This window comes from Hemitrygon akajei, chromosome 9 (genome assembly GCF_048418815.1).
Source record: "Hemitrygon akajei chromosome 9, sHemAka1.3, whole genome shotgun sequence".
NCBI classification, from domain to species: Eukaryota; Metazoa; Chordata; class Chondrichthyes; order Myliobatiformes; family Dasyatidae; genus Hemitrygon; species Hemitrygon akajei.
Window position 1 is genome coordinate 78170308 of NC_133132.1, and position 26091 is coordinate 78196398.

The following is a 26091-nucleotide window of genomic DNA, read 5'->3' on the forward strand; positions in this document are numbered from 1 at the left end:
GAAGTAGCTCTATCGTTTGTCTAGGGGTAAAACTATTGTCCGATGGAAATATCAAAGTCTTGGAAGTTCATACAGGCTTTTAGCCTTTCAGGGACCGCTGGGGTCTCACGTGTTGGAGAGAGAAAATAAACTTGCCAGCCTTTTGGACTCAACTCGTTGAATCGGGAACGTGGGTTCCCCGTTGTCATTTCGAAGTCTTTTTCGGGGTTATCAGCCACTCGTTCCCCAAGCTAGGGGAACCGAATCACACATGACTCCCGAACAGCTTCCCGTCCTCACGGGAGCGATGAGCGATGGTCTCTCCTTCTGGTGCGTCGCTGGGGTACTGCCTCCTGCAGTCTCCTTTTTATCATGACTGGCAGATTTGTAAATGTCAATCAAGGTAGGGTGATACAATCCCCACCCCACATTGCCCGAGGGTGTCCATGTCCCTGATAGCTGGCACGTACTATAGAGTTGCAATTCACACAGGTGTCTCTAAGAACAATGGTCAAATCCGTTGCATTGTCTCTCATTTCCTGGGTCCAAGACCCGATTTAATAGCGATCTTGCGATTCTCCGGAAGGAGGGGGCTGGTCCCGCACCCTTCGGCCCCTCAGAGCTGTGGTACATTCATAACAGTATCTTATTTGGATTTTAGTCTTACTAAAAAGTGTAATATAGCTTAAATTTGTTTTTCCTTTTTTTTAAACTAGATGAATACTCCTGCATTCTTCAGAATCCTATGGATCAAATATGTAACACTACAGAATTGGGTAACAGCTTGTATGAAAGGATCAAACTTGAGAAACTTCCATGTGTTCATCGTGCTGTTTCTGTTGCCACTGATTCAAATGGACGCACCTTTGCTATTTTACAGTCCGATCCTAAAACTAGGTAACTTATTTTTACTTTGTGCCAAGAGTCCATGAATAACTTTCATTTGCCTAGCAGAACAAATGAAAAGGAAGCCCCTTCTGTCTGTGACCCTTTCCCTATCTAATAGCCAATTATATCACATGCATTCTAATTACTGACTTTCAGTATAGTTAATGTTACTGTGCTAAGAGGATATTGTCTTCCAAGTCAACTGTCTTAGTCAAAGTCACAATTGATGTACTACTTTTGGCAGAATAGCAGATGTAGTGTGGTAGGAAATCAATACGTATATGAGCAGGAGTTAGTGATTTGACCTGAAGTCTGTTCAACTATTCTATTTAACATGCCTGATCTATGACTCAGCTGCCTTCAATTTACATTATTTTTCTATTAAGTATACAGTACTGTATTCCTATAAAAGATATGGGTCAGACTTGGTCAAATGTCACTTCATTAACCAGCGTAAAAGTGATGAAAGATCACCTTAAATGATTTAAAGCCACAATGTGATCACTAATACTCATTTTTGAAGTGATTATTCCACTCCTGACTTTATTAATATTTTAGTTGGTTTATGGGCAAAACAGCTAGATTATAACCTCACCAGTTCCCCAACACCACCACCCTCCTCAGGTTGGCGGAACTGGTACTCACACTTAATAGCTTCTCTTTTGGCTCTTCCCACTTTCTCCAGACCAAGGGTGTAGCTATGGGCACTCACATGGGCCCTAGCTATGCCTGCCTCTTTGTGGGTTATGTGGAACAGTCTATGCTTCAAATCTATACTGGTACTGCTCCCCAACTTTTCCTTTGATACATTGACGACTACATTGGTGCTGCTTCCTGCACAGATGCTGAGCTCGTCAATTTCATCGACTTTGCCTCTAACTTTCACCCAGCCCTCAAATTCACTTGGTCCATTTCGGACACTTCTCTCCCCTTTCTCGATCTCTTGGTCTCCTTCTCTGGAGAAAGACTGTCCACTGACATCTTCTATAAACCCACTGACTCCCATAACTACCTTGATTATACCTCTTCCCACCCTGCCAAATGCAAAAATTCTATTCCTTATTCCCAGTTCTCCGTCTCTGCCGCATCTGCTCCAAGGATGAGCTTTCCTTTCCAGGACATCCCAAGTGTCCTCTTTCTTTAAGAATTGTGGTTTCCCTTCTGCCGTCATCAATGATGTCCTCACCCGCATCTCCTCCATTTCCCGCACTTCGGCCCTCACCCCATCCTCCCGTCACCACAACAGGGAACGTGTCCCCCTTGTCCTCACCTATCACCCCACCAGCTCCGCAACTCCACCACCTTCAACAAGACCCCATCACTAAGGACATCTTTCTCTCTCTACCCCTCTCTGATTTTCGCAGGGATCGTTCCCTCTGCGACTGCCTGGTCCACACGTCCCTCCCCACAGATCTCCCACCTGGCACTTATCCCTGCAAGTGTAAGTGCTACACCTGTCCCTACACCTCCTCTCTTACCACCATTCAGGGCCCCAAACAGTCCTTCCAGATGAGGCAACACTTCACTTGTGAGTCTGTTGGGGTAATCTATTGCATCCGGTGCTCCTGGTGTGGCTTCCTCTACATCGGCGAGACCTGACGCAGATTGGGGGACCGCTTCGTCGAGCACCTGCACTCCATCCGCCACAACAGACAGGATCTCCCGGTTGCCAGTCACTTCAACGCTCCTTCACATTCCCATTTGGTTATGTCCATACATGGCCTCCTCTACTGCCATGATGAGGCCAAACCGGTTGGAGGAACAACATCTCATATACCGTTTGGGTAGTCTCCAGCCCCTTGGTATGAACATCGAATTCTCCAACTTCCGGTAATTCCCTCCCTCTCCCTTCCCCCATCCCACTTTCACTCTGTCTCCTCTTCTAGCTGCCTATCACCTCACATGACTCTGCCTTCTTCTACTACCCATAGTGCTTTCCCCTTAGATTCCTTCTTCACCTCTCCTGCCTATCCCCTCCCTGCTTTCCCTCCCCCACCCTCCCCCCTCCTTCTTTATAGGGCCCCTGTCCCCTCCTCCTTTAGTCCTGATGAAGGGTCTCGGCCCGAAAAGTTGACTGCTCCTTTCAACGGATGCTGCCCGACCTGCTGAGTTCATCCAGCTTTTTTGTACGTCTAGATTATAAATTAGACTTGAGCAACATTTGCCACAATTCTTATGTGAACAAACCTTACTAAAATTAAGGGAAGATGGGGAACATTCACAGCCGATTGAGCTGTACTTGGTGAAAATGAGCATGATAATTGCAGTTGAAGGTCAATCATCTTAGGGTATTCACCCCTCCACCCCCCCATCCCATCTTCCTCCCTTTCATTGCAGCTTGACTTCCTTGGTATGGTGTTCCAGGCTTAGCCACATTTAACTGCTTCCTCATTGTCCTTTCCACAATTGACAAGAAGTAGACCAGGCAATAAAATATTCACCATTTGTCTGGATTTGTACAGCTCCATAAACATATAAGCTTGGCAAAGAATAGAGAAACAACGTTTTTTGTTCGGTGATTCTTCAATCATGAGTTTACTGAGGCTTTTGAGTGCACTGCAGTAATTCACCAAGGCTTTCTCATCAACTCTTTTTTAAAACCTGTGACCTCTACCTGTCAGAAAGATGAAGGCAGCTGGTGCACAGCAATACCAATACCTGCAAACTTGCTTCAGATCCTGAAACTCAATAGAGTTTCAGCATTACTGAACCATAAATCCTGATACTCTCTACCATGTGGATTGAAAGTGGTTTGTTTGCTGTATGGAGTTGTGATGGGCAATAAATCTTGGCTCTGCCAGTGATGATTACATCCCAAGAATACAAATTTTTAAAAAAACATGCCTAACAAAATCTATCAAATGTGAGGTGATTGAGAAAACAAAGGCAGCATGAATATTTGTATTTTAAGCTGAGTTATTGTGGTATGAAATGAACTAAGAAGCTGGTGGATGTAGGGTCAAAAGAAACATTAAGTTACTTGTTTAAATACGTGGAAAACTATTCTGGGGGTGTAGGCAAGGATTTCGTTGCACACCTTTGTCATAAAAACTGACGAACATGGGCAAATATTGCCGCCAATGCTGTATGACCATGATGTGCATATTTTTGAAAGTAGTATATAATACTTGGTAGAGAAAGTGTTCAGGAAAATACAATGAAACTGATGATCCACCACTGCTTATTCTGAATCTTCAATGGTTTGGGATTTGACTCACTCATTAGACCAGAATGTGAGTCTGCGATGTCGAGTACAGGTGTGGAGAACGTGAAAGAGGCTGAAGCCAAGGTGAGATGTAGGGAACAAGCTGAAGCTTACTAGGTTCTATTTTCACTGTATTTATACACACTGTTTATTGACAGATTTATTTTCTATTGTATAACAAAAATGTAATAGGAAATAGGAGTAATAATAGTTCAATAATATCAAATCATAGTAATAATAGCTTCTTCACCCAATAGTTGGGGGCAGAAAACTGTTGGTCTGGCACTATCAATGTCCTGAGAGTACCAGGCTACTAGAGTATTACTGCATAAGGCATTTCAACATAGTTGGCATAGTTTAATTTCTTAAACAATTTCATTTAACTCTTATTTAATATACAACATGTTTTAATATTGCATTGTATGAAATTAAGCAGTATGATAGATTAAAAAAAAATCCTTTACCACAGGCATCATTTTACCTTTTGGGAAGGTATTTTTTTGGTAGTCTTGCTATGAGAAGTGAATATAAGTTGGCTTGTGAACAGAATTTGCCAGGACTGCACAGCAGCTGCAATAGCATCTATATGGGGGTAGGGAGGAAAAGCAGTCAACATTTCAAGTTGATAATCTCTCATTGGATCTGGAAAGGTTTGAGGTAAACAAGTTTTCAGATGCAAGGAAATGTGAAGGCAAAACTAAAGGGATATTTTTGTTAATAAATAGGCTAAATATATTTACAGACAAATGGAAAGTGAAAAACAGGCATCTGAGATGCAGAGAATCCTATACAACTGTCTAGAATTTTATATGGACTAAAATATTAGGAGTTTGCAGAAAAAATTGCTGTCCTAGGCCAAAATAGTGTTCTCATCATTTGTGAGCTATGTCTTTTAAGATTTTATTGTACTACTATCTAAAATATTTCACAAGAAGTTGTTTTACACCTTCTGATGTCTTTTGGATTTAGTTGAAATACAATAATTAGAGGATTTGATTTTCCACTTGGACAAAGATTTGAACCTGGTATCAGTTGTTAACATTGGAATCTCTAGAGATTTTGTACACAAAATCCAGATGAACATTTTTAGAGTAGTTCTTGGAGAGATCAAACCATAAAGTGCCATGTTCCTGCTGAGGTGTTAAACAAAGGCTCTGTCAGTCCTCTGTTGGACATTAGTAGTCATTGTGGGTATTTTCAATTCTTCCCAGTATTCCTTGTAACATTTGTAAGCTGAAATAATTGTCTCTTTGTTATCTTATTCATTTTCATGTGAACTGCTGTGTTATCTACATTGTCTATTTAGAAGCCATGTCATTTCTGTTATATGTTTTGGGATGTCTTGGGCTTAGGAAAGATGGGCTTTCAGTACGTTGCTTCACTTCAGTGACCATCATCTATTTTAATCTAATTTCCCTGCTTTGCATCCTAAATTTGTTGGTTTACATTTTTCCTTAATGTTCTATGATACATCTCTATTTCTCAAATATGGTTTTAGCTTTCTCCCTAGTTATGATAAGTAGATTGTGCCTCCTGCATACCAACTTAACAATCAGAGAAACTAATCTCAAAATGGTTCATAATTTTGTTGATCAATTAAATTACCCTCTTTAATCTCCCTTCTTGGGATAAGGACCCTCATTGTTGAAGTCTGTCTTTTTTTTGGTGCTCCTGCAATGGGTCCACTCAAGTACAGCCAAGTTCTCCAAATGTGGCCTGATCTATGTGAATATAGTCTATATGAATAATATATTATTTCCTTGCATTCCCAATTAATTATGTAAAATGTTTTGAGCCATATTCTTTCTATAGCCCATTCTGTTTGACTTCCCAGTGTTTAAGCTATACATATTTCCATCTAGACTTGCATTTTCTCCTTTTATAGCTTATTTCCTAGATGTAATTACATTCCTCTTTGACGTGTTTGACCATTGCATTAGCCTATACATTCTGCTAAATTTGTTTATACCATGGTTTGCTATGTTACTAGTTTGTGTTTTTGCACCTTTATCCCTTCATAGAATGTTTATTTTTGTTTTTAGCCTCTATGAAATTCCAAATGTATCATCTTCAAGTTTTACTGAAGACTTTGGCAAACTTCTCAGGGAAGCCAGTGAAACTGACAACATCCATGATGTCACATGTCAAGTTGGCAATCAAATTTTTCCCAGTCATAAGTACATCCTGGCCATGAGATGCGACTATTTTCGAAAGCTTTTCTTTCCTGATGGAGAACTCATTGGGACCCTTGATGCCCATTTACAAGGTGATGATGCAGTGGGATGTGACTTGTACGTTCTGGATAAGATTCAGGCTGACTTGTTTGCCTATATTTTGCAGTTCATATATACAGACACCTGTGATTTGCTAACTGATGGCTACAAACCAAAAATCCAATTCAAAGATAAAATAGAAACTTATCAAGATCCACTGATATCCAAATTGGAGGGCTCTGTGCAGAAATTAAATTTTTGTGAAGATATAAAGGGAAAACCTGCATCAGAGGTTTACGAAAACCAGAAGAGTCAGAATTTAAAGTCGAAAAATAAAACCAGCAAAAAGAATAAAGGGCTCAATGAAGACACGAATCCAGTTAAGATGTTGCAGGCTACTGCAAAAAAGCTTGGTCTTTCCAGTCTATCAGCAAGGTAAGGTTGGAGTTTATATGTAAATAAAGGAATTGAAATTGGAATAAGTATTCTACCTTGTGGATTTCATTGTCAGCACTTTTGATCTAGTTAATATAAACACCCTTTCATTACTACAAATAGAGGCTATATTTTTATTGATTTTCTGATTAATCTGATATATCTCTTTTTGTGGAATTAACTTCACTTACAAAGTATGAGGGGGCCCTACAATGTACTGTGGTTGACTTTGAAGTTCTTCAGAAAGCATGAAAAGAAACTGTGGTTTATCTGATTAAGGAAATTCAAAAATTAATGACCAGAAGTTGAATAATCTTGAATTTTCATTCTGGACTACTGTTGTAATTTGATGCTTCATAATAGAACACATTATATATTGCAGGCTAGATGGGGTTAAATTGGAAAATTGGAAGATAAAAGTCGTGCACAAAATAAGTGCAAATAAATTGAAATTTGTTCAGAAAAAATGGTAAGTACACCATCTATTCAAAAAAATTGTAAGAATACAAAATTAAATTGCACATCAATATGTGTGGGGGGGGGGACAGATGAAAAGCTGGAAATACTCAGCAAATCAGCAGCATCTGTGGAAAGAGAAATAGTTGGTATGTCTGGTCAGTGGCCCTTGTCAGAACTGGGGAAGAGAAGACAAGACAGCTTTAAAATATCATCAGGAAGGCTTGGATAAGACAAAGTATGAGTCCAGGGTTATCATGGGGATAAGCCGTATATGTCCATTTAGATGCTGGATTAATGGCATCAGCTAGAATGAGAAAAACTGAACAAAGGATTTAAAGCCAATGAAATGAGTACGGTAGTTGGAAAGTGAGAATGCAAAAAAATAAAATGTGAAATGTGATATGTAAGCAGAGCAAGGAAAACCTGAGCCAATATATGTGAACTGGCTACTTCTAATTTATACAGAAAAGGCAATTTAATGTGCCCAATGATTGAATGATATCTTCCCTTTTCTTCTTCAGCATTTTGAAGTAATTGGTTTCTTCAGGACTCCTAGTCCTGACTTGACATCTCCACCCACTGCCCTTAAAACACTTTCCCTTACAACCATGAACACACAACCCCAATATAATGGATAACTTGTTTTCTTTATGTATATCAGAATTAGTGAGTTTTGCTCAATGCAGCCAGTAGTGTATTCTATGTGAAATGTTCCTTGTCTTCAGAGCATAAGTTGTTCGGTATTTTCAGTTCCAAAATTGTCTCCTTTAATGCTCAAACTGTTTAGTTTTATTACATCTGGATACCTCCATGAAACAATTGATCAAGTGTAGTTATTATTACCAGACCAGAACAGGGAAGGAGAAGTTGGTCCAATCCCCAATGAACGTTCAAATTTCTCCTATAGAAATGGATGAATATTTCTGTATAAACACTCCAAGTAAATAGGTTTGCTGTCTTTAATTATGTCTCACTGGTGTTTATGAACTGGTAGCTAGAACTAGCCGAGGTAGCACTGGTTAATTACCGTACTACAAAGTGATATTTGGGGATTAGCTCTGAGGCACATGACTTTGGACAGAACTTTAATACCTCATTCAGTCAGTTGTGTGTTAGTGTTTAAGTGTAAAGGTTTATTTAAAAAAGGAGAGCTTAATTGTAGTACCACAGGCCTGGCAGTGCTCATGAAGTTGAACTATGAGGTCTGTGCCTATTAGAGACAAAGAGAAGGAAATTCCAGAAGCCTTTTGTTTATAACCACTATGCACTGGATGTCAAAACAGTCACTTGTATTGTTATAAAATTATAAAGATGTCATCTATATACTATTAAAACTCTCATGCTCTGTCTGTCTGTCTGTGACCTCCAATTAGCACAAATGGTCTATTACAGCGGCAATTTTTTTGGCTAACTTGACTTACTCGACTCGGCTAACTGGCTAAATGCGCTAACTTACAAAATGCAGGCAAAGTTCGGTGTTATATATTCATATAAAATTGCTCATTCGCAAAAATCAACAGGCTGCCTTTAACCCAAGAGCTGATTAGCAATCATGGAAATTGGGACGTGACATCATGACGCATGCGCATGGCCAGCCTCAGCAGTGACACCAACCGGAGTAAAAGGGCAGGGCAGCTCTATTTCGAGAGGTCACATATTACCGTCAGCATGTGCAGGATTGGGACAAATCTAACTGCCACCCATTAATAAGGAGATCATTAAATCTTATTGTAACGACGTACTTCTGTTTCAATATTTTTATTAGTTTCTGCATAAAGGAAGACAGAGTACAAGAAGATATATAAGTCAAAAAAAGTACCAAATACATTGTATTAAAAATACAGTTACAATCGCAAAACCCTGTGTTCATAAAAATTAAATTAAATCGTAATATTGAAATATTAAAAATTTGGTATACAGAAAAAAAATCTAAACCCACTACCAAAGTCAGAGCTGTTAAAAAAAAGCAAGAAAAAGGGGGAAAAAGCCCTTATCATATCATAAAATATATTATTAGCCACCATCTGTACTTTTACAACAAATCAAAAGTTTTGAAAATAACTCAAAAATGGTCCCCACAATGTATAAAAAAGGGAAAAAAAAGGGGGAAAACCCTTATCATATAATAAAATGTATTATTAGCCACCATCTGTACTCTTACACCAAATCAAAGGTTTTGAAAATAACTCAAAAATGGTTATAACCCACAATGTATAAAAGTCTTGACTAGATTCAAAAACTGAACATCGGATCTTCTGTAAATTTAAGCATGACATAACATCCCATAACCTGTGATGATGTACTTCGAGACACCCATAAAACCCTTTGCTGCAGTCAAAGGACAGCGGTGACTATGTCATGTCCATTTAGGAGTGCGCCAACCGCATCATCAAGAATAATCAGCTTCCTTTGGTATTACTGCTTCGTATCTTCTATCCAGCATTAGGTTAAAAAAAATATATGGTTAGCCTAATTATGTCATGTGGAAAGAGAAGGGGGATGCCAAATGTCATCGGGAAGTGGCAAGGAGAGGGAGAGAACATGAATCGGATGAGGCCAGGGTCGCACGACTCCAGGATCAAAGAGTCAGGACAAAAAAGATGAGAGAAGAAGAGACAGAGAAGGAAAGGCATGCACGTCTCCAGAATGACAACAACAGGCACAGGAGGAGGAGAGAGGAAGAGACAAAGGAGCTGAGAAATGTATGTCTCCAAGATCAGAGACAAAGAACAAACAGCAGAAGAGACAGCGCATGAAAGGACTGCATGTCTCCAGACTGACAATGAGAGGCACAAGGGTGGCAGATCAACCAGAAATATTGCCATCAGAAGTGTCCTTCTTTAAACGAGAAGGAGCTATATTTGCCTTGCTACGTGTTTTTCTTCTTTAATAAACTGGTTGTTATTCATTTTCCAAAGCAAAGCAATACCAATAGCATTAAGGAAAATTTAATGTTCATTCTGGTCACATTAGACTGCACTATCTTTCTCTCAAAGGGTGCCCCAACGGGTCACCCTGTTGTCTAGTTTATTTTAAGAAGTATTTTCTTTGGACTCTGATAGTTCTGTTCTTAGTCTATCATGCTGAATGTGCTTGATTCATATTTTTCCCCTTCCTTTGCTTTGTTATCTAGTTCCTATTTGAGTGATGTAACTCTGAAGTCAGAAGATGGAAAGGAGTTTGTCTGCCATAAATGTGTGCTGTGTGCCAGACTTGGTAAAGATGCCTGTTTTTAAACATTTTATTTATATGTTTTTATTTATGTTCAGGAATATTGATAAAGGCTTTTTATTTTTTCTAGAGTACTTTCACAGTATGCTGAGTAACGCCTGGATTGAGGTATTTATAACTGTAACACGGTTTGAAATTTCAAGTTAAAAGTGTGAATCACAATTATTATGATACATACACTCCACAAACCAAGCACAAAACAAAAATGATTCCTCCGGAAAGAGTAAAATGCATCTCGTATGTGGGCTAATGTCCTGCTTAGTGATCTCAACACAGGGATGCTTTCACGGTGCAGTATTCTGATATTACACTGCAGATATGTAAACTCTCTAAATTCTATTTGAATATTGTTATTTTTATTATATTTGTCTGATGTTGATGTCACTGATAAGGGCAACATTTATCACAATCAAAGAATGGCAACAGGCCCTAGACCACTGAGTCTGTTCTGACCATTCAACCATTAATAAACTAATCCCCTTTTTAAAAATTCTCCCTGCATTCCCATTTCCCATTTGCATACACAGTAGGGATGTTTTTCGTTGTCAATTGACCTTCCAGCTTGCACGTCTTTGAGGAAGGAATCAAGAGCACTGAAAAGAAACCCATGTGGTCACAGGGAAGATTTCCTATAGACAGCACCAGAGGTCAGGATTAAACCTGGGTTGTTCAATCTGTGAACCAGCAGCCACACTAGGCGCACTACTGTGCCACTCTAATTGTCTGCACCTCTGAGGTTAGCCGCCTCCATCAACCACTGAAACCTTATGTTGCATGCATTTCCGCAGTGTTATTACTGAGAGAGTTGCAGAATATGAAATCCTGTGATGATGAGGAATTGCCGATGTATTTCCCAGACAGAATGGGTAATTATTTTACCTGGAACTTGTGGCTGATAATGTTCCGACACCTTGCTGTCATTTGGAAAGGTACTTCTGTGTCTGAAACTGCTCTTATGGAGGCTTAAGCACATCATGTCAATAATGTATACTATAACCATGGCATGGAGAGAATGGATGTTTAATGTGAATACAGTGAACTCTTTTCTACAAAACATACCCCAATCTTACTGTATTGCTGTAACTGGATTTTTAATTTTCTGATCATTGGTAACTTTAAGTGATTATGGTAATGATGTTGAATGATATTGTAAGGTGATTAATTATTTTATAGGAGATTTTCATTACCTGGTACATGCATGGCAGAATATTTGCTAGCACATTCTGAAATTTCATCTAGATCTGTGGGTGATTGAAGCAATCTGTAGCAATCCTCGAGCTAAGATAATTAAACTCCAATGATCTTATTCATCTTTTGTGCTAGGTACAGCTTCAGTCATTGGAGAAATTTTCCTTGACTTTTGTGTTATTATTTGTAGTGAGTATTTCCATTAATGAGGCTGTATGGTTGTAGCGGCAACTGGATACTTAAAAGAGACTTTGTGCTCTGCAGATTCAGAAATTGAGCAAAACTGCCCTCCTGGTATACTTTGACATAACCTAGACTTTGTGAATGCGCCATAAGGTTTCACTACTAATGTAATGGCCTCCCTGTAATGTTTCACTGCTAATATAATGGTTCTCTGTAGCAGCAATGTTTGGGTTATGACTAGAGACAACGGGGTCTTTTGAATGTGTGCCATCCAATGAGAGGCATGTTGTTTCTTTCTTGTGGGGCTGAGAGAAGGGATTCGCAGTCTTTTGTTTGACGGAAGATGGAGAGAACGGGGAATGTCAGAATGGGCAAGTCATAGACTGCAGGATGGAGTGGACTTTGAATGGGGTCAGGAGTCGACGCCCAGGGAGAAAATTGAGGGAGAATGAACCAATGAGAAAACCATGAGCTCTAACATTGCGAAATAGACTGTTTCATAAAAATGGGCCCTTTTTTCTTTTTTTTAAGTTTCTTTACTAACCTTATAGTCAAATTAAGAATTATAAAGCTCAATCGTAATTATAAAGCATATTGTGTACTGTTCGTTATTTTGTAGTACTCATTTGTATCAGGGGAACACATCACGCAGGAACTACCCAAATAAGATTTCCTCAGTTTGGCTGGGCTAGAGGCTATCTTTTCCTAGAGTAAGCTGCTAGCTGAACCAGAGGGTTACAATTGTGGGGGCTCACCGGGATTGATTTCTTTGGATGTTCTGTGATTACCCTGAGCATTGAACCAGTGGGGTAGATATTCGTACTCCGGATGAATTGTTAATTCGCCTGTGAAGTACTGTTAAAGTTGCGATTGTGGACAGAGGTTTGATAAAATGGTGGGCGCAGCTCTCGTTTTAATGCAGACCAGCGCTGATGTAGTGGTGGCAGAGCGGGTCGAATCACAAGACGAGTTTCCCATAGCTGGGGGGGGAGGGGAGGGGGTGCAGAAATTTCAAAGACAGGGTTCTATTGTTTCTGAGGAGTGAGGGGAAGGAGTGTTTGGGTTTGGGATGTCTAATTAGCCCCGTCCCCCAGTGAAGAGTGAGAATTCTGAGTTAGTATCCACCCTTGCGCCTCTGGCGAATAGATGGAAAAATGCCCAGGTTCAAAGTCCCTGCTCTGCTAGGCTCTGCCTATTCTCTGGAATAATGCCCACCCGTAATGGAAAAGAGGAATATGAGACTTGAGTGGAGCAGACTTCTCAGTTGTTAGGTGAGTGGCAGTACTCTGATGACATAAAGCGACAGAGATTGGTTGAGAGTTTGAGTGGGTAGGCTGCTGATGTTGTGAGAGCAGTATCCCCTAGCAACCATGAGCGATTACCTGTGAGCACCGGTAAGCTCTTTTGGCCTGACAGGAAGCCCAATGGAGCTCATGGCGGGGTTTCAGAACATGCGTCAGGAGAAGTGGGAGAAGCTTTCGGCTAGAGAGGCAGCTAAATTGCTTGCAGCACAGAGAGATCATTCAGGCGCCTGAGGTGGATCAGTTAAGATTGACCAGAGAGCCAGGGGCACCTAGTCCCAGGACCTGATTGCTTGGGGTCTCCGACTGTCTCGTAAGATGCTCCCCCTCTCTCTTTTGTTGAGCTGATCAGAGAGGTACGGGAAGAGGAAAACGTGGCGGAGGTGTGGGAAGAGTCCGTCAGCAGGGTTCAATCCATTGATCCCCTGTGGTGAAATGACCACAGATAGCCTGCCCTGGGGAGTGGTAGAGGAGACTGTGGCAGAGTTTGAGAACTAAGATGTCTCGGCTGTTATCAGTGGGTCTGACCTCCCCTATGTGATGGAGCTGATGTGGGGGGTGGGTGGGCGTGGATCCCCTAAGGGGACGAACCATGCAGAGGGCTGCTAGCAACCAATGTCACATGAGAAGGAGAATGAGCCCCCAGGTAACTAAGCAGAGAGAGTCATTGGAAAAACTTAGAGGAGACCCAGTGAGGGAATGGCCTGGTGTCTTTGGGGGAACACGTTCCCAGCAATACACCAAGGAACCCCCAGAAATGGAAGACCCTATTCCTGAACATAGAACACTGGATCAACATGCTCCAGTGTGTTGGAACGGATAGAGGGTATTTATGCCAAAGCAATACTCAACACTAGGTCGCAGGTCATGTTGTTGTACCATTCGTTTTACAACCGGTATCTGAAGCATTTACCATTGATACCATTCAGGGTACTGGACATCTGGAGTCTCAGTGCCGGTGATTATCCATATGGCAGTGATTTGTCAGTGAAGCTGGAGTTTTTGGAGGCCAATGTGGGAGTGTCTGAGGTCCTCGATACATTAGTGCTGATTTGTCCAGACCCTGTTGAAAAGGGCGCCGTTTCAATTCTTATGGGGACCATAAGCAAGTGGACGCTTATGGGGGCCTGCAAGGAGAAGGCTTGAGAGAGCTTCTGGGAACATTGTCCGTGCACTCAGTGTTTCGAGCTGCTCTTGAGGAAGTGCGTGGTGGCATCGGGCTGGATACCGAATTTGGATGAGGGACCGTGTGGTTCACCCAGTCGAAGACAATGGCGGTATGGCCAGGGGAAGTAGCGAGAGTGATGGGGACCCCCAAATTTCCCAGTGTGCCTGAGGGTGAGGCCCTCTTAGTGAACGCTTCAGAAGGTCACAAGGGTGAGTTGGGATTTCCTACTATGGTACTGGTGAGGCCCGAACTGCAGAAGCTTTGGTTGTACAGGCAAGCAGGATGGTGGTGAAACACTACCGAAACACTACAAAGAGGGAGATCACCTTCAAGCAGGGGATGTCCCTGGTATATCTGTTTCCAGTAACAGTAATTTTTGGTGTCCCTGTGGGACAAAGCAGGGAGAAGCTATTGGAAAAAGGGGGAAAGTTGATCGCTGAGTCATTCAACTTCGGGAACTCCCCGGTTCCTGCCGGTTGGAAGAGGAGGTTGGTAGAGAAGATGTTGAATTTGGAAGGTATCTTTTCCACTGACAAGTTTGATGTGGGTTGTTCCAAGAGCATTCGTCACACTGTCTGGGTGACTGAGGATACCCTGTTTAGAGAGAGGTTACGGAAACTGGCCCCTGCAGAGGTGGAACACATTCGGCAACATTTGTGTAAGTTGAAGGAAGCTGGGATCATCACTGAGTCCTGAAGCCCCTATGTGTCCCCAATAGTAGTGACCTGAAAGAAGAATGGGAAGTTACAGATATGTGTGGACTACAGGACTCTGAACAGGCACACTGTCCCTGACCAGTATACAGTCCTGAGGATCGAAGACACGCTGGCCTGCCTGAGTGGTGCAAAGTGGTTCAGTGGGCTGGACTTGAGGAGTGGATATTACCAGATCCCCATGAGTGAGACCGACAAAGAGAAGATGGCATTTATATGTCCCCTGGGATTCTTCCAGTTTGAAGGGAAGCCCCAGGACATATTGGGAGCCCCTGCAACCTTCCAGCAGGTCATGGAGAAGATGGTGGGGGATATAAACTTGCTTGAAGTATTGATGTATCTGGATGACTTCATAGTGTTTGGGTCCACCTTGGAAGGACATGAAGCGAGGCTACCAAAGGTGTTGGGCAGCCTGAAAGCTGAAGGGTTAAAACTTCCCCTGGATAAGTGCCAGTTCTGCCAAATGTCTGTTAGCTATGTCAGGCACATAGTCTCTTGGAATTGGAGTAACTACAGAGGTGGTGACCACTTGGCCAAGACCCCAGACTGTGAGCGCTCTGCACTTGTCCCTCGGATTCTGTGGTTACTGTTGGAGGTTTGTGAAGGGCTACGCGAAAGTGAGTCACCCGTTGACTCGGCTTCTGTGCAGTTACCCTCCCTTGGGAAAGAAAGGGAGGTGGGGAAAAAAGGGTGGGGGGGTGGAGAGTATCATAGCCTGTCGGAGCCCTTTGGACCGAGGTGGGATGCAAAATGTGAGGAGGCCTTTCATTCGCTGAAGGAGCAGCTGACCTAGGTGCCGGTGCTGGCTTTTGCGGACCCCCGCCCAATTGCCGTGTGTACTGCACACAGATGCCAGCCGAGAGGGCTTGGGGGGTGTTCTGTATCAGGATCAGGGCACTGAGTTGAGGCCCATTGCATTTGTCAGCCAGAGTGTGTCTTCCTCCGAGGAAAAATTATCCTATGCACAAGTTTGGAACTTCTGGTGCTGAAATGGGCAATGGTGGATAAGCTGAGTGACTTCCTCTATGGGGCCAAGTTTGAGGTGAGGATGCACAACAACCCTCTAACTTATTTCCTGACCTCAGCAAAACTGGATGCCACAGGCCATCAGTGATTGGTGGCATTGTCTGCCATTGGCTTCAGCCTGAAGTATCAGCCGGAAAGCAGGAACATTGATGCTGATGCTTTGTCCTGATGGGCGCATGAGGGACTGGACACGAACAAGGATTGGGAGAGTGTTCCTGCCCCAGGGGTGAAAGCCATTTGTCAGTTTGCCATCACTGTGAAAGGAGGGGCAGGATGGAGCGGTGGATCAATTGGGAGCTTCTGATAACTCCATTCCCCAAGTTTACTGTAACCTGACTGCTCTGAGGACAAATCAGCTGCCGGAATTGAGCTCTGGGGAAGTGGCAGCTGCTCAGCGAGATGACCCAGCATTGTTACCATCTGGTCAGCGGTCGAAAGGGAGACATGGCTCAGGCAGAGAAGATGAAACATGCAGTGGTGCCTGCATTACTGAGAGATTGGCCTCGGTTGGAATTGCAGAACCAGATCCTATACTGGGTCATGTCATCCCTGGACTGACTTCGGCGTTGCCAGCTGGTTCTGTCGGAGAAGTATCGGAGGATTGCATTGAAGTCACTTCATGATGATTCTGGACATTTGGAGATTGAAAAGTCCTATAGATTGCTCAGAGGCTGGTTTTACAGGCCCCGAATGAAGTCGGAGATCGAAGAATACATATGGCGGAAGATGCTGCCTACGCGTCTTGTACCTCTTGCAGAGTGCAGGACCCCTGGACCTGGTGTGTAGGGATTTCCTGTCCATAGAACCCTATGCCAGCAACATGGTGAATGTCTTAGTCATCACAGACCACTACACCAGATATGCTCAGGCTTTTCCTACCCAGGACCAGAGGGCGTCCACGGTTGCCAAAGTGTTATGGGAGAAGTATTTTGTTTGTTATGGCCTTCCCAGGCGGATACATAGAGATCAGGGTCGGGGTTTAGAGAGCAGACTCATCCGTGAGTTACTGGGCATGCTTGGAGTCGAGAAGTCGAGGACCGTGCCCTATCATCTGCAGGGTGATCCCCAGCCCGAGAGGTTTAATCGGACCTTGCTAGTCATGCTCGGGACCTTGGAGATCAGCAAGAAGAGCAGGTGGAGTCAACATATTGGACATCTGGTCCACAGTTACAACTATACCTGAAATGAAGCTACTGGGTACTCACCACGTTATCTGATGTTTCGGCGCGAGGTGAGGTTGCCTATTGACCTTTGTTTTGGGACTGACGAGGGCGATTTATCACCGAAGACTTATCTGAAGATATGTGTCTGGTATGAGAAGAGAGCTGAAAAGGAGTTATGAATTAGCAGGTGTCGCAGCTGCCAAGCGGAATCAAGGAAATATGATCAAAAGGTGTGGTTCTCCCAACTCCTGCCTGGAGACCAAGTCCGCATAAGGAATTTGGGGCTACTTGCGAAGCATAAGTTGGCCGACCGCTGGGCAACTATGCCATATGTGGTGGGGAGTCAGATGCCAAACCTACCAGTTTTCCGGGTGAAACCAGAGGATGGGAGTGGGCCTGTCAAGGTTCTCCATCGGAACCACCACCTGCCCTGGGACAAGAGGTGCAGGTAGACCCAGAGCCTGACCTGGAGCCTACACCTGGTAAGAGGACTCTGCGGAAACGCGGGATGACTGCAGGACCAACAGCAGGCGAGGTTAAGCCAGCCCCCACCCCTGAGAGAGATACTGATTTGGAGGATGTGTGGTACATACTGCCTTTTTTCTAACTCCCCATTGATTGAGGAAGAGACTCCCAGCCCTTCGCCCGCTGAGTCAGATGAAATTGGGAGGGCTATCTGTGGACAGCCTGGGTTGCAGGGGATGAACTGGGGGTGGTGATAGGACAAAGGGCTCCCAGTTGCCAGTGGGCACGAGTGAGAGGCTCGGGGAGGCCTCGCCAGGTAGACCAGAAGTATCCCCAGCAGTGTCAGAACCTGAAGAGTTAGGTGAGAGGGAATGGAGGTCTCAGAGAATTAGACCATTGGATGGGCTAGCCTATGTAGCGCCTGGAGAACAGCCTGTGACCCCTACCATTTTGGGGAACTATACACGCAGTAGGGTCCAGTTGAGTAATTTCAGAAGTAATAACAAATACCAGTGAAGCATAATTGAATGAATCCAAAACTGACTTGACTTTAATTTTCTTGTCTCTCCATTCTTTCTATTTTCATATTCAGGCCTCAACATGCACGGCATTGAAGATGCCTATCCATTCTGATATTTTGGAAGTTATTTTGGATTATATTTATACAGATGAAGCTCCAACTGTTAAAGGTCAGAACTGCTTGGTTTACATCTTGCAAATGCAATTAATTCCTCACTTCTACAGTCGGCCCTCCTTATCCGCGGGGGATCGGTTCCGAGACCCCCCCCCACGGATACCAAAAATCGCGGATGCTCAAGTCCCTTATTTAACCTGCCTCAGTGCGGTGGTCTTTGGGACCCAGCGGAACCCCGGACTTTATTTAACATGCTCAGTGTGGTGGACATTAGGACCTGGTGGTGTAGCTCTGAATCTGCAGTGTTTCTGTTCACGGAAATAATCACAATCACGATTGAAAATAAGGTAGAAGTTATAAAGCGATCGGAAAGAGGTGAAATGTCATTGGAAAAGCATTAGGAGTCGGTCAACGATTGGAACAATTTTAATGGAGCATGTGAAAGGCACTGCCCCGATGAAAGCTACAATTATTACTAAGCAATGCTGTGGTTAAATTATTGAAATACGTATGTTGTAAGTGTTTTATATGCATAGAAAGGTAAAATATGTACTATATACTAAGAAAGAAGTTTGACTGACTGATGTTAAATAATACCAGATGTACCTGTTCCGACTTCAAATCCGACTTAAAGACAGACTCAGGAACGGAACCCGTTCATAACCCGGGGACTGCCTGTACTTTTAAGTCATTTCTAGATTACTTATTATACCGAATACAACATTAATGCTGTGTAAATAGTTGTTATACTGTATTGTTCAGGGAATAATGACAAGAAAAAATAGTCTGTACATGCTCAAATAATGAGTGCTGGAGAGAGAACTTCTGGGTTTTCCCGATCCGCGCATGCAGAACCCACGGATAAGGAGGGCCGACTGTACTTCCTGATAGTTTAGTGCCTGATATTTTAATCCTTGGAGGAGAAATGACAGACAGACATACTTTATTGATCCCGAGGGAAAGTGGGTTTCGTTACAGCCGCACCAACCAGGAATAGTGAAGAAATATTGCAATATAAAACCACAAATAATTAAATAATAATAAGTTAATCATGCCAAGTGGAAATAAGTCCAGGACCAGCCTATTGGCTCAGGGTGTCTGACACTCTGAGGGAGGAGTTGTAAAGTTTGATGGCCACAGGCAGGAATGACTTCCTGTGACGTTCAGTGTTGCATCTTGGTGGATTTTAGATCATGGATCGATGATCATGGATTTTAGAGAGGAGTTTATTTGCCATAAAGTGAATCCACCGAGCAGTACTCACTTTGAATAATGACCAAATATGCTAGGTGGAGATTAAATGATCATGCAGAAGTATTGCTGCAAAGGAATCAGCAAAACACAGCTCCTTTCAATCTTGAAAATTCTGTGACGGGAAAAGATTGTCTTGAGATTTTTTTGTACTATGATTATATTTTTCTTTAAAGATGTGCTCCGAGATTGCCATGCAAGTGGATTTGACTTAAAAACAAATCCTGGCATTTAAAATAAAGCATTTTATTTCTTTTACCAGAAATTATTTCTATTGGAAAAAGTTTTGTATTGTCATTCAGACCTTACACTTTGAAACATCCAATTGGGGATTCATTCTATCTGTGAAAGATTATTCATAGTCTATTCTGTTTGTCTTTAAAGAATTTTTCTGGGAAATAGAATATCTTAGCACTTAGGTTCTCACTATTGGTAAGCCAATTTGTACTTTACTCTGCAACAGAACTTGTCAACATTTGGGTGACGTCATTAGTTCCTGTTGTGCAGTGGCCTTTCCTCCTCCATTGACTTCACTGGCAAGTTAAAATAGCTTAGGTATATGCTTGTAAACACCAGTAAAAAGGTTAATTTGAGGGAAATTCAACTTCTAAGTTTCAGCCTGTTAAACAGTTGTTAAATTCTTGAAGTACTATTTTTGTCATGGCAAAATTCAATTTACTCATTGGACTTCATGGGTGGAGATACAGAAGCCTCAAGTCCCACACCAGTTTCAGAAACTGCCATTTTTCTATAGGTTTTTGAACATATCTGCAGACCCCTAGCCCTGTGATACACTATGGAACTATGGACCTCCTCTTGCATCACCCTCTACTTGCCTTTGATTGTGGTTTTTTAAAAGAATTTTGCTTGTACTCAATATTATTTCCACTTCATTGTATAAAATTTATTCTGCATAATGCAAGCAAGTTTTACATTGTACTGTACCTTCTCTTGTGCTCATGATGATAAACTCGACTTGAGGGACTGTTTCACAGAAGGATGAATAAGTAAGGATTGCATCTGCTGGAATTTAGAGGCAATCTTATTCAAGCATAAGATTCTTGGTTGTTTTCTGAGATTAGTTTTATAATAAGAGTGCATCTCTAAGGACTTTCCCTCTGCAAAAGAGCTGTTAATTGATAAACTTGCAGTCATCAAGGGAAACAGGGCAGGGATGGATCAACCAATGGTATAACAAATTCAGGGGACTGAATGACTTACTCTTGTCGCTGTATTTTGATTTCTTTACGCCTGTCATGTTCATGTACTGAAAACCACTTAGATTGCAACAGTTTCAACAAAATGATTTAATCACTAGTTAGCATTAATGCGACCCTACAGCTGCTTCAACTGCCTTTCATGAAGCATCAAAAGCTCAGAATGATTATTAGCTTTGTTGTGAAAAATTAGCACAATTATCCTTAGTTTACAAATAAGATTTTGTTAATAATAAAAATTAAGTGATAACATTCTGTATTTTTCCCATAGATTCGCAGGATGTTGAGTTTATTTGTAACGTGCTTGTGGTGGCCGATCAATTTCTTATCAGACGTCTCAAGGAAATTTGTGAAGTGGCCATTACTGAAAAATGTGAGCTCCCTTGCTTAATTATGCAGTACCTGTTTTTAATGAAGTGCAGAATCAAATGAAATGAGACGGTACTTCGTGAAGGAGCACAGCAAGGCAATTTATACATCCTTGTTGTCACATTGATGTTTCCAAATGGGATTAGTAAAGGTTTCCATTTACTTGGGTATGACTTGGACAATAATCTTACATTTTCCTCCTACTTAGATTTTTAATGAATTCTTAGAGTGTAGTTGAACTCTTCAAAGTCATCTTATCTATTTCTATCCTGGATACCTCAAGCAGGTAGGCGTGAGCCACCACATTGAACCACTTTGGCTAGTTGTTGTTTGTTTTTTATTTTGTTTACTTGCTGGTTCTGTGACAGTGTCAGCTTTATTCAGTTAGTATTGTGGGTCCAGAGTCATGAATGGGCCTAACTGGGTGAAAGTGACGGCTTTCTATTGCTTAAGCGAATCACTTGATTTGTTGTGAAATGAAAGCTCATGATTACTTTTCTGAATTAGCTTTTATTTCTGGATTAAAATTCTCAAACTGAGATGAAAACAGGTTCCCTAATCTAAAAAAAATCTAGTAATTTAACTAGCATATTGTCCTGTTTGGAACTTTTAGATAATCCTTTTATGGCACAATGATAATGTTTATTGAGGCTGTGCTTTATACAATGATTGTGTAATACTGTAATAGCCCATTATTGGTTATTTTGCTTTTGGAATTCAAAACTGCACAGAAAGCAGTGTACATTATCCAAAGATAAACCTACACCAAGTTACAAAATGTTAAGGTGCAAGTTGCCATCCATATAGCTGTAGCCATGCTTAATGAAAGTTTGGAGGCTAATTTATTTGCCCATGAAGCAAAGAAGAAACTTGTCATTTGGTTATATTATTGAGTTACTGGTTTGGAAAGCTACTGTGTTGGATAACTTGAAGCAAAATGAATGCAGATATATAACAAGATCTTAAATCACAGAATGCAAAGTACAAACATTTTCTTACTATTTGAGAGCTGAAGTTATAGGTTTATTATTTGTTTGAAATGTTTAGAAATGAAATGTTGAATTAGTGTGGAGCAAAGGAAATTGTATGCAGTTGATTAGCCTGCACTTAGAGAACTTGAAAATGCCATTACTTCTCCCAATTTCTACCCTGCTTTCATCATTTGTAAGTTTCATCTCTGCCTGTTCTCTTTCTATTTTTGGATCTCTTAATCCTTATTTCGGGAAAGGCTAGTGACAAACGTTTGTTACAAGCCGATAATTTGTCTATAATTCCACCCCCATCCTACTTTTGTAAGGGTCGTTCCAATTGCCCGATTCTTCTGAGTCTGTTGCAGATGTTGAGGCTTTCCACAGATATCTTTTTTTCTTCTTGAGTTATGCTTTCCCTTCACTATTATTGACTGAGCCTTTGACTTCATTTCATTTATTTTCTGCATCTCTTCTCTTAACACTTCACAGTCTGAATAGAGTTCTCCTAGTATTCACTTCCCACCTGTATTCAACAGATCATCCTTCATAATTTCCAGCATCAGATACAACTTCCCTTCCGCTTTGGGCCGTTTCTTTCATGACTCCTGGGTTTAACTTGGTTTTCCAGTTCACGTCTTTGACCCAAACTGTGAACTGAATCTCTGTCTACAGATTCTCCAGCACTTTCTAGTTTATACCGAGCATTTCTAATTTTTTGATTTTGGTTCTTCATGATCTAATCAAATGCAGGATAATGCTTGGGGTCAGAATCAAAATGGCCTCTTCCTGTTTGTGTAGGACTATGCTTACTTTAACAGATTAACTATTGCATTTTCAGTAACTTTGAAAAATGCTTCCGAACTCTTGGAGTTTGCTGCAATGTACAATGCTGAACAATTGAAAGTGTCCAGTCTACAATTCATATGTCTAAATATGCCAGCTTTGCTTGAAACAAGGTAAATTCAATTGTCTGCAAATCTCCTACTCATTAGAATTTTTAATTTTTATAAATGGTTTGATTGTATTTTTTAAAGATGTAGCATATTGTGCATAGAAAACATTGATAAGTCAGTTGGTGTTCATTCTGCTGCTGTGCCATCAGTGACCAACTATTCATCATTGAGCCTCAGCCCTCACTCCCGTCCCCACTGCAATCTTCAACAACCTTCTTGCTTTACCACCTTCTTGTGTTCATTTACCTTTATAATACTGCATATGGTATTGGTCCCCCTTCTTAAAGTAATGATGTTAAGGCTTTGTAACCATTTCAGACAAGGGTTTCTAAGAGTAAACAGTTTACCTTGTAAGGACAGACTTGGCTTACATCTGAGGAACTTGAAAAGGGATGATTAAAATATAGAAGGCACTGAGAGGTCTTGAAGGGACGGACTAAGTCCCCTCCTTTACTCCCTGTATACCCATGACTGTGTTACCACCCACAGCTCTAGTCTGTTAATTAGATTTGCCGACGACACTACATTGATTGGCCTATTCTCAAACAATAACGAGGTGGCCTACAGGGAAGAAGTCATCTCTCTGACACAGTGGTGTCAAGAAAACAACCTCTCCCTCAATGTCGCAAAAACAAAAGAGCTGGTTGTGGATTACAGGAGGAATGGAGATGGGCTGACCTTTATTGACATCAATGGATCTGGGATTGAGAAGGTAAACAAGTTCTTGGCATCCACAGCACTGAGGACCTCACTCGGTCTGTACAGGAGAGCTGTGTGGTGGAAAAGGCACAACAGCACCACTTTCACCTTAGATGGTTGAGAAAGTTTGGTATGGACCCCCAAATCCTAAGAACTTTTTACAGAGGCACAATTGAGAGCATCCTGACTGGCTGCATCACTGCCTGGTGTGGAAACTGTACCTCCCTTAATCGCAGGATTCTGCAGAGTGGTGTGGACAGCCCAGCGCATCTGTAGTTTTTAACTTCTCGTGATTCAGGACATTTACAAAGACAGGTGTGAAAAAAGGGCCTGTAGGATCATTGGGGACTTGAGTCACCCCAAGCACAATATATTCCAGATGCTACCATCTGGGAAACGATACCACAGCATAAAAGCTAGGACCAACAGGCTCCGGGTCAACTTCTTCCATCTGGCCATCAGACTGACTAACTCGTGCTGATTTGAGTGTATTTCTGTGTTACATTGACTGTTCTATTTATTATAAATTCTTATAAATTACTATGATTGCACATTGCACACTTAGACGGAGAAGTAATGTAAAGATTTTTTCGTATGTATGTGAAGGATGTAAGAAATGAAGTCAATGCAGTTTTTACTTTCAGATCTGTAGATATTCTCAGTGATGAAGTGCTAAAGGAACTGTCAATTGCCTATCGAAATATGGTAAGAATTTCAGATCTTCTAGAGTTAGAAGTGATATACCACATTTTAATATTTTTCTTAATCAAATTGGAGTAACATCCATTCTTACTGGTAAAATACACATAGAAATGAATCTTGTCTTGGGACCTAAATTCAGAAGCAAAATGCATTATTATGTTGTATTTTAGTTCCATGGTATAAGTTGTCTTTTTAATTAATACACATTTCTTAAGTTCTTTTTTTCTTAATAGATGCTTCTCTGGTATTTCTGTATGTTTTTGTGTTTTCTCCTGTGTAAACAAACAGAATATTTAAATTCTCTGCCATTTCTTTATTCCCCCCTCAGAATACTCCTTTCTTTATCTAAGGGGTGCACATTTGATCTGATTAGCTTTTTCCATGTTACAAACTACAGGAATGCTCACAGTTCAGTTGTGTGTTTGTCTTCCTTTTTTGTATAGACTTGTGTTTGCTTGTCCTTTAAGCTTTAAAATGCCCCCGGTCTTCAGATCTGCTTTATCTAATAACTGGATAAGCCTCTTCCATGAATTTAAGACCATCTTTAATTTTTCCTGTTATCCACGACAAATTACTTTTCCTGTTAGGCTTTTGTATCTTGACACATGATGATTTTGCTAATTATGTATTAATAATGAGATGTCAATAATGTTATCCAGCTATTCGAATATCCCAGTGATTCAGCTTATATCTCACTTGGTGATTTTCTGTATTGCAATTTCCACTTGGACTCTGCTTCTTGCATTCTCCTTTCATTCATCAAGGGCCTGTTTTTTCACACTCTTCCACCTCACTGTCCATAGTAATTATGTTCCTTAGCCACTTACTGGGGCCCTGATTCCCGTACTCCCATAAAATTTAACACATTCACTGAAATGTTACATGTAACATACTTTAAAATAAACATGTTGATTAATAAAATAATATAACAGTCTGGAAAAGCTGCTTGTCCAGAAGCACCCATGTCCCATGCATGTGAGATTACAAGTTTTACTGTATTTCTTTAAATGCTAGCCTTTGCTTGTGTGCTTTCATACCTTTTAATCTAATTTCCTAATCCATTATACCCAGTATTTCTAATTAACATTTGGTAACCAACGTTTCTTAGTTCCACTCACTGATTGTGGAGCAGAGGGACAAGGCAGTGCAAGTACTTAGTTTGCTGAAAGTGGTGTCACAGGCAGATGGTGGTAAAGAAGGCACACTGGCTTTCATCATCATTGAGTTATGTTGTAGTTGTACAAGGCATTGGTGACACCACACGGAGTATATTGTGTACAGTTTTGGATCACCCCATTTTAGGAAAGACATCATTCAGCTGGAAAGAATGTAAAGAAGATGTACAAGAATGTTGCCAACATTCTGATACGAGTTATAGAAGATGTTGGGCAGACTATGACTATATTCCTTGGGGACACAGGAGACTGAGGTAACCTGATAGATGTGTACAAAATCATGAGAGACATAGGGTAAATACAGTTATTTTTTCCAGGGAAAGGAAATCAAAAAGTAGGGGACGTAGGTTTAAGGTGAGATTTAAAGCAACCTGAGAGGCAAACTTCACGCCAAGGGTAGTGGGTTTATGAAATGAGCTGCCAAAATGACTCTGGCAACCAATGGCAACATTTTGTCGGCAGCTCACAAAATTACTAGATACTCTAGTAGATATACTTATGAA

General features: G+C 41.3%; 1 protein-coding gene across 4 annotated transcripts in view; it reads left to right on the forward strand.

Moving 5' to 3' along the window:
- Positions 1-26091, forward strand: part of ibtk (inhibitor of Bruton agammaglobulinemia tyrosine kinase) — a 119366-nt gene that overhangs the window by 57799 nt on the left and 35476 nt on the right. For all 4 annotated transcript variants that reach the window (XM_073056416.1, XM_073056415.1, XM_073056418.1 and 1 more), the window contains 9 exons: positions 696-876; positions 6115-6720; positions 7103-7189; positions 10313-10395; positions 10481-10518; positions 18210-18306; positions 20991-21092; positions 22898-23015; positions 24356-24416. In XM_073056416.1, coding sequence (XP_072912517.1) covers positions 696-876; positions 6115-6720; positions 7103-7189; positions 10313-10395; positions 10481-10518; positions 18210-18306; positions 20991-21092; positions 22898-23015; positions 24356-24416 — 1373 coding nt within the window. The remainder of the gene's footprint in view (positions 1-695; positions 877-6114; positions 6721-7102; positions 7190-10312; positions 10396-10480; positions 10519-18209; positions 18307-20990; positions 21093-22897; positions 23016-24355; positions 24417-26091) is intronic.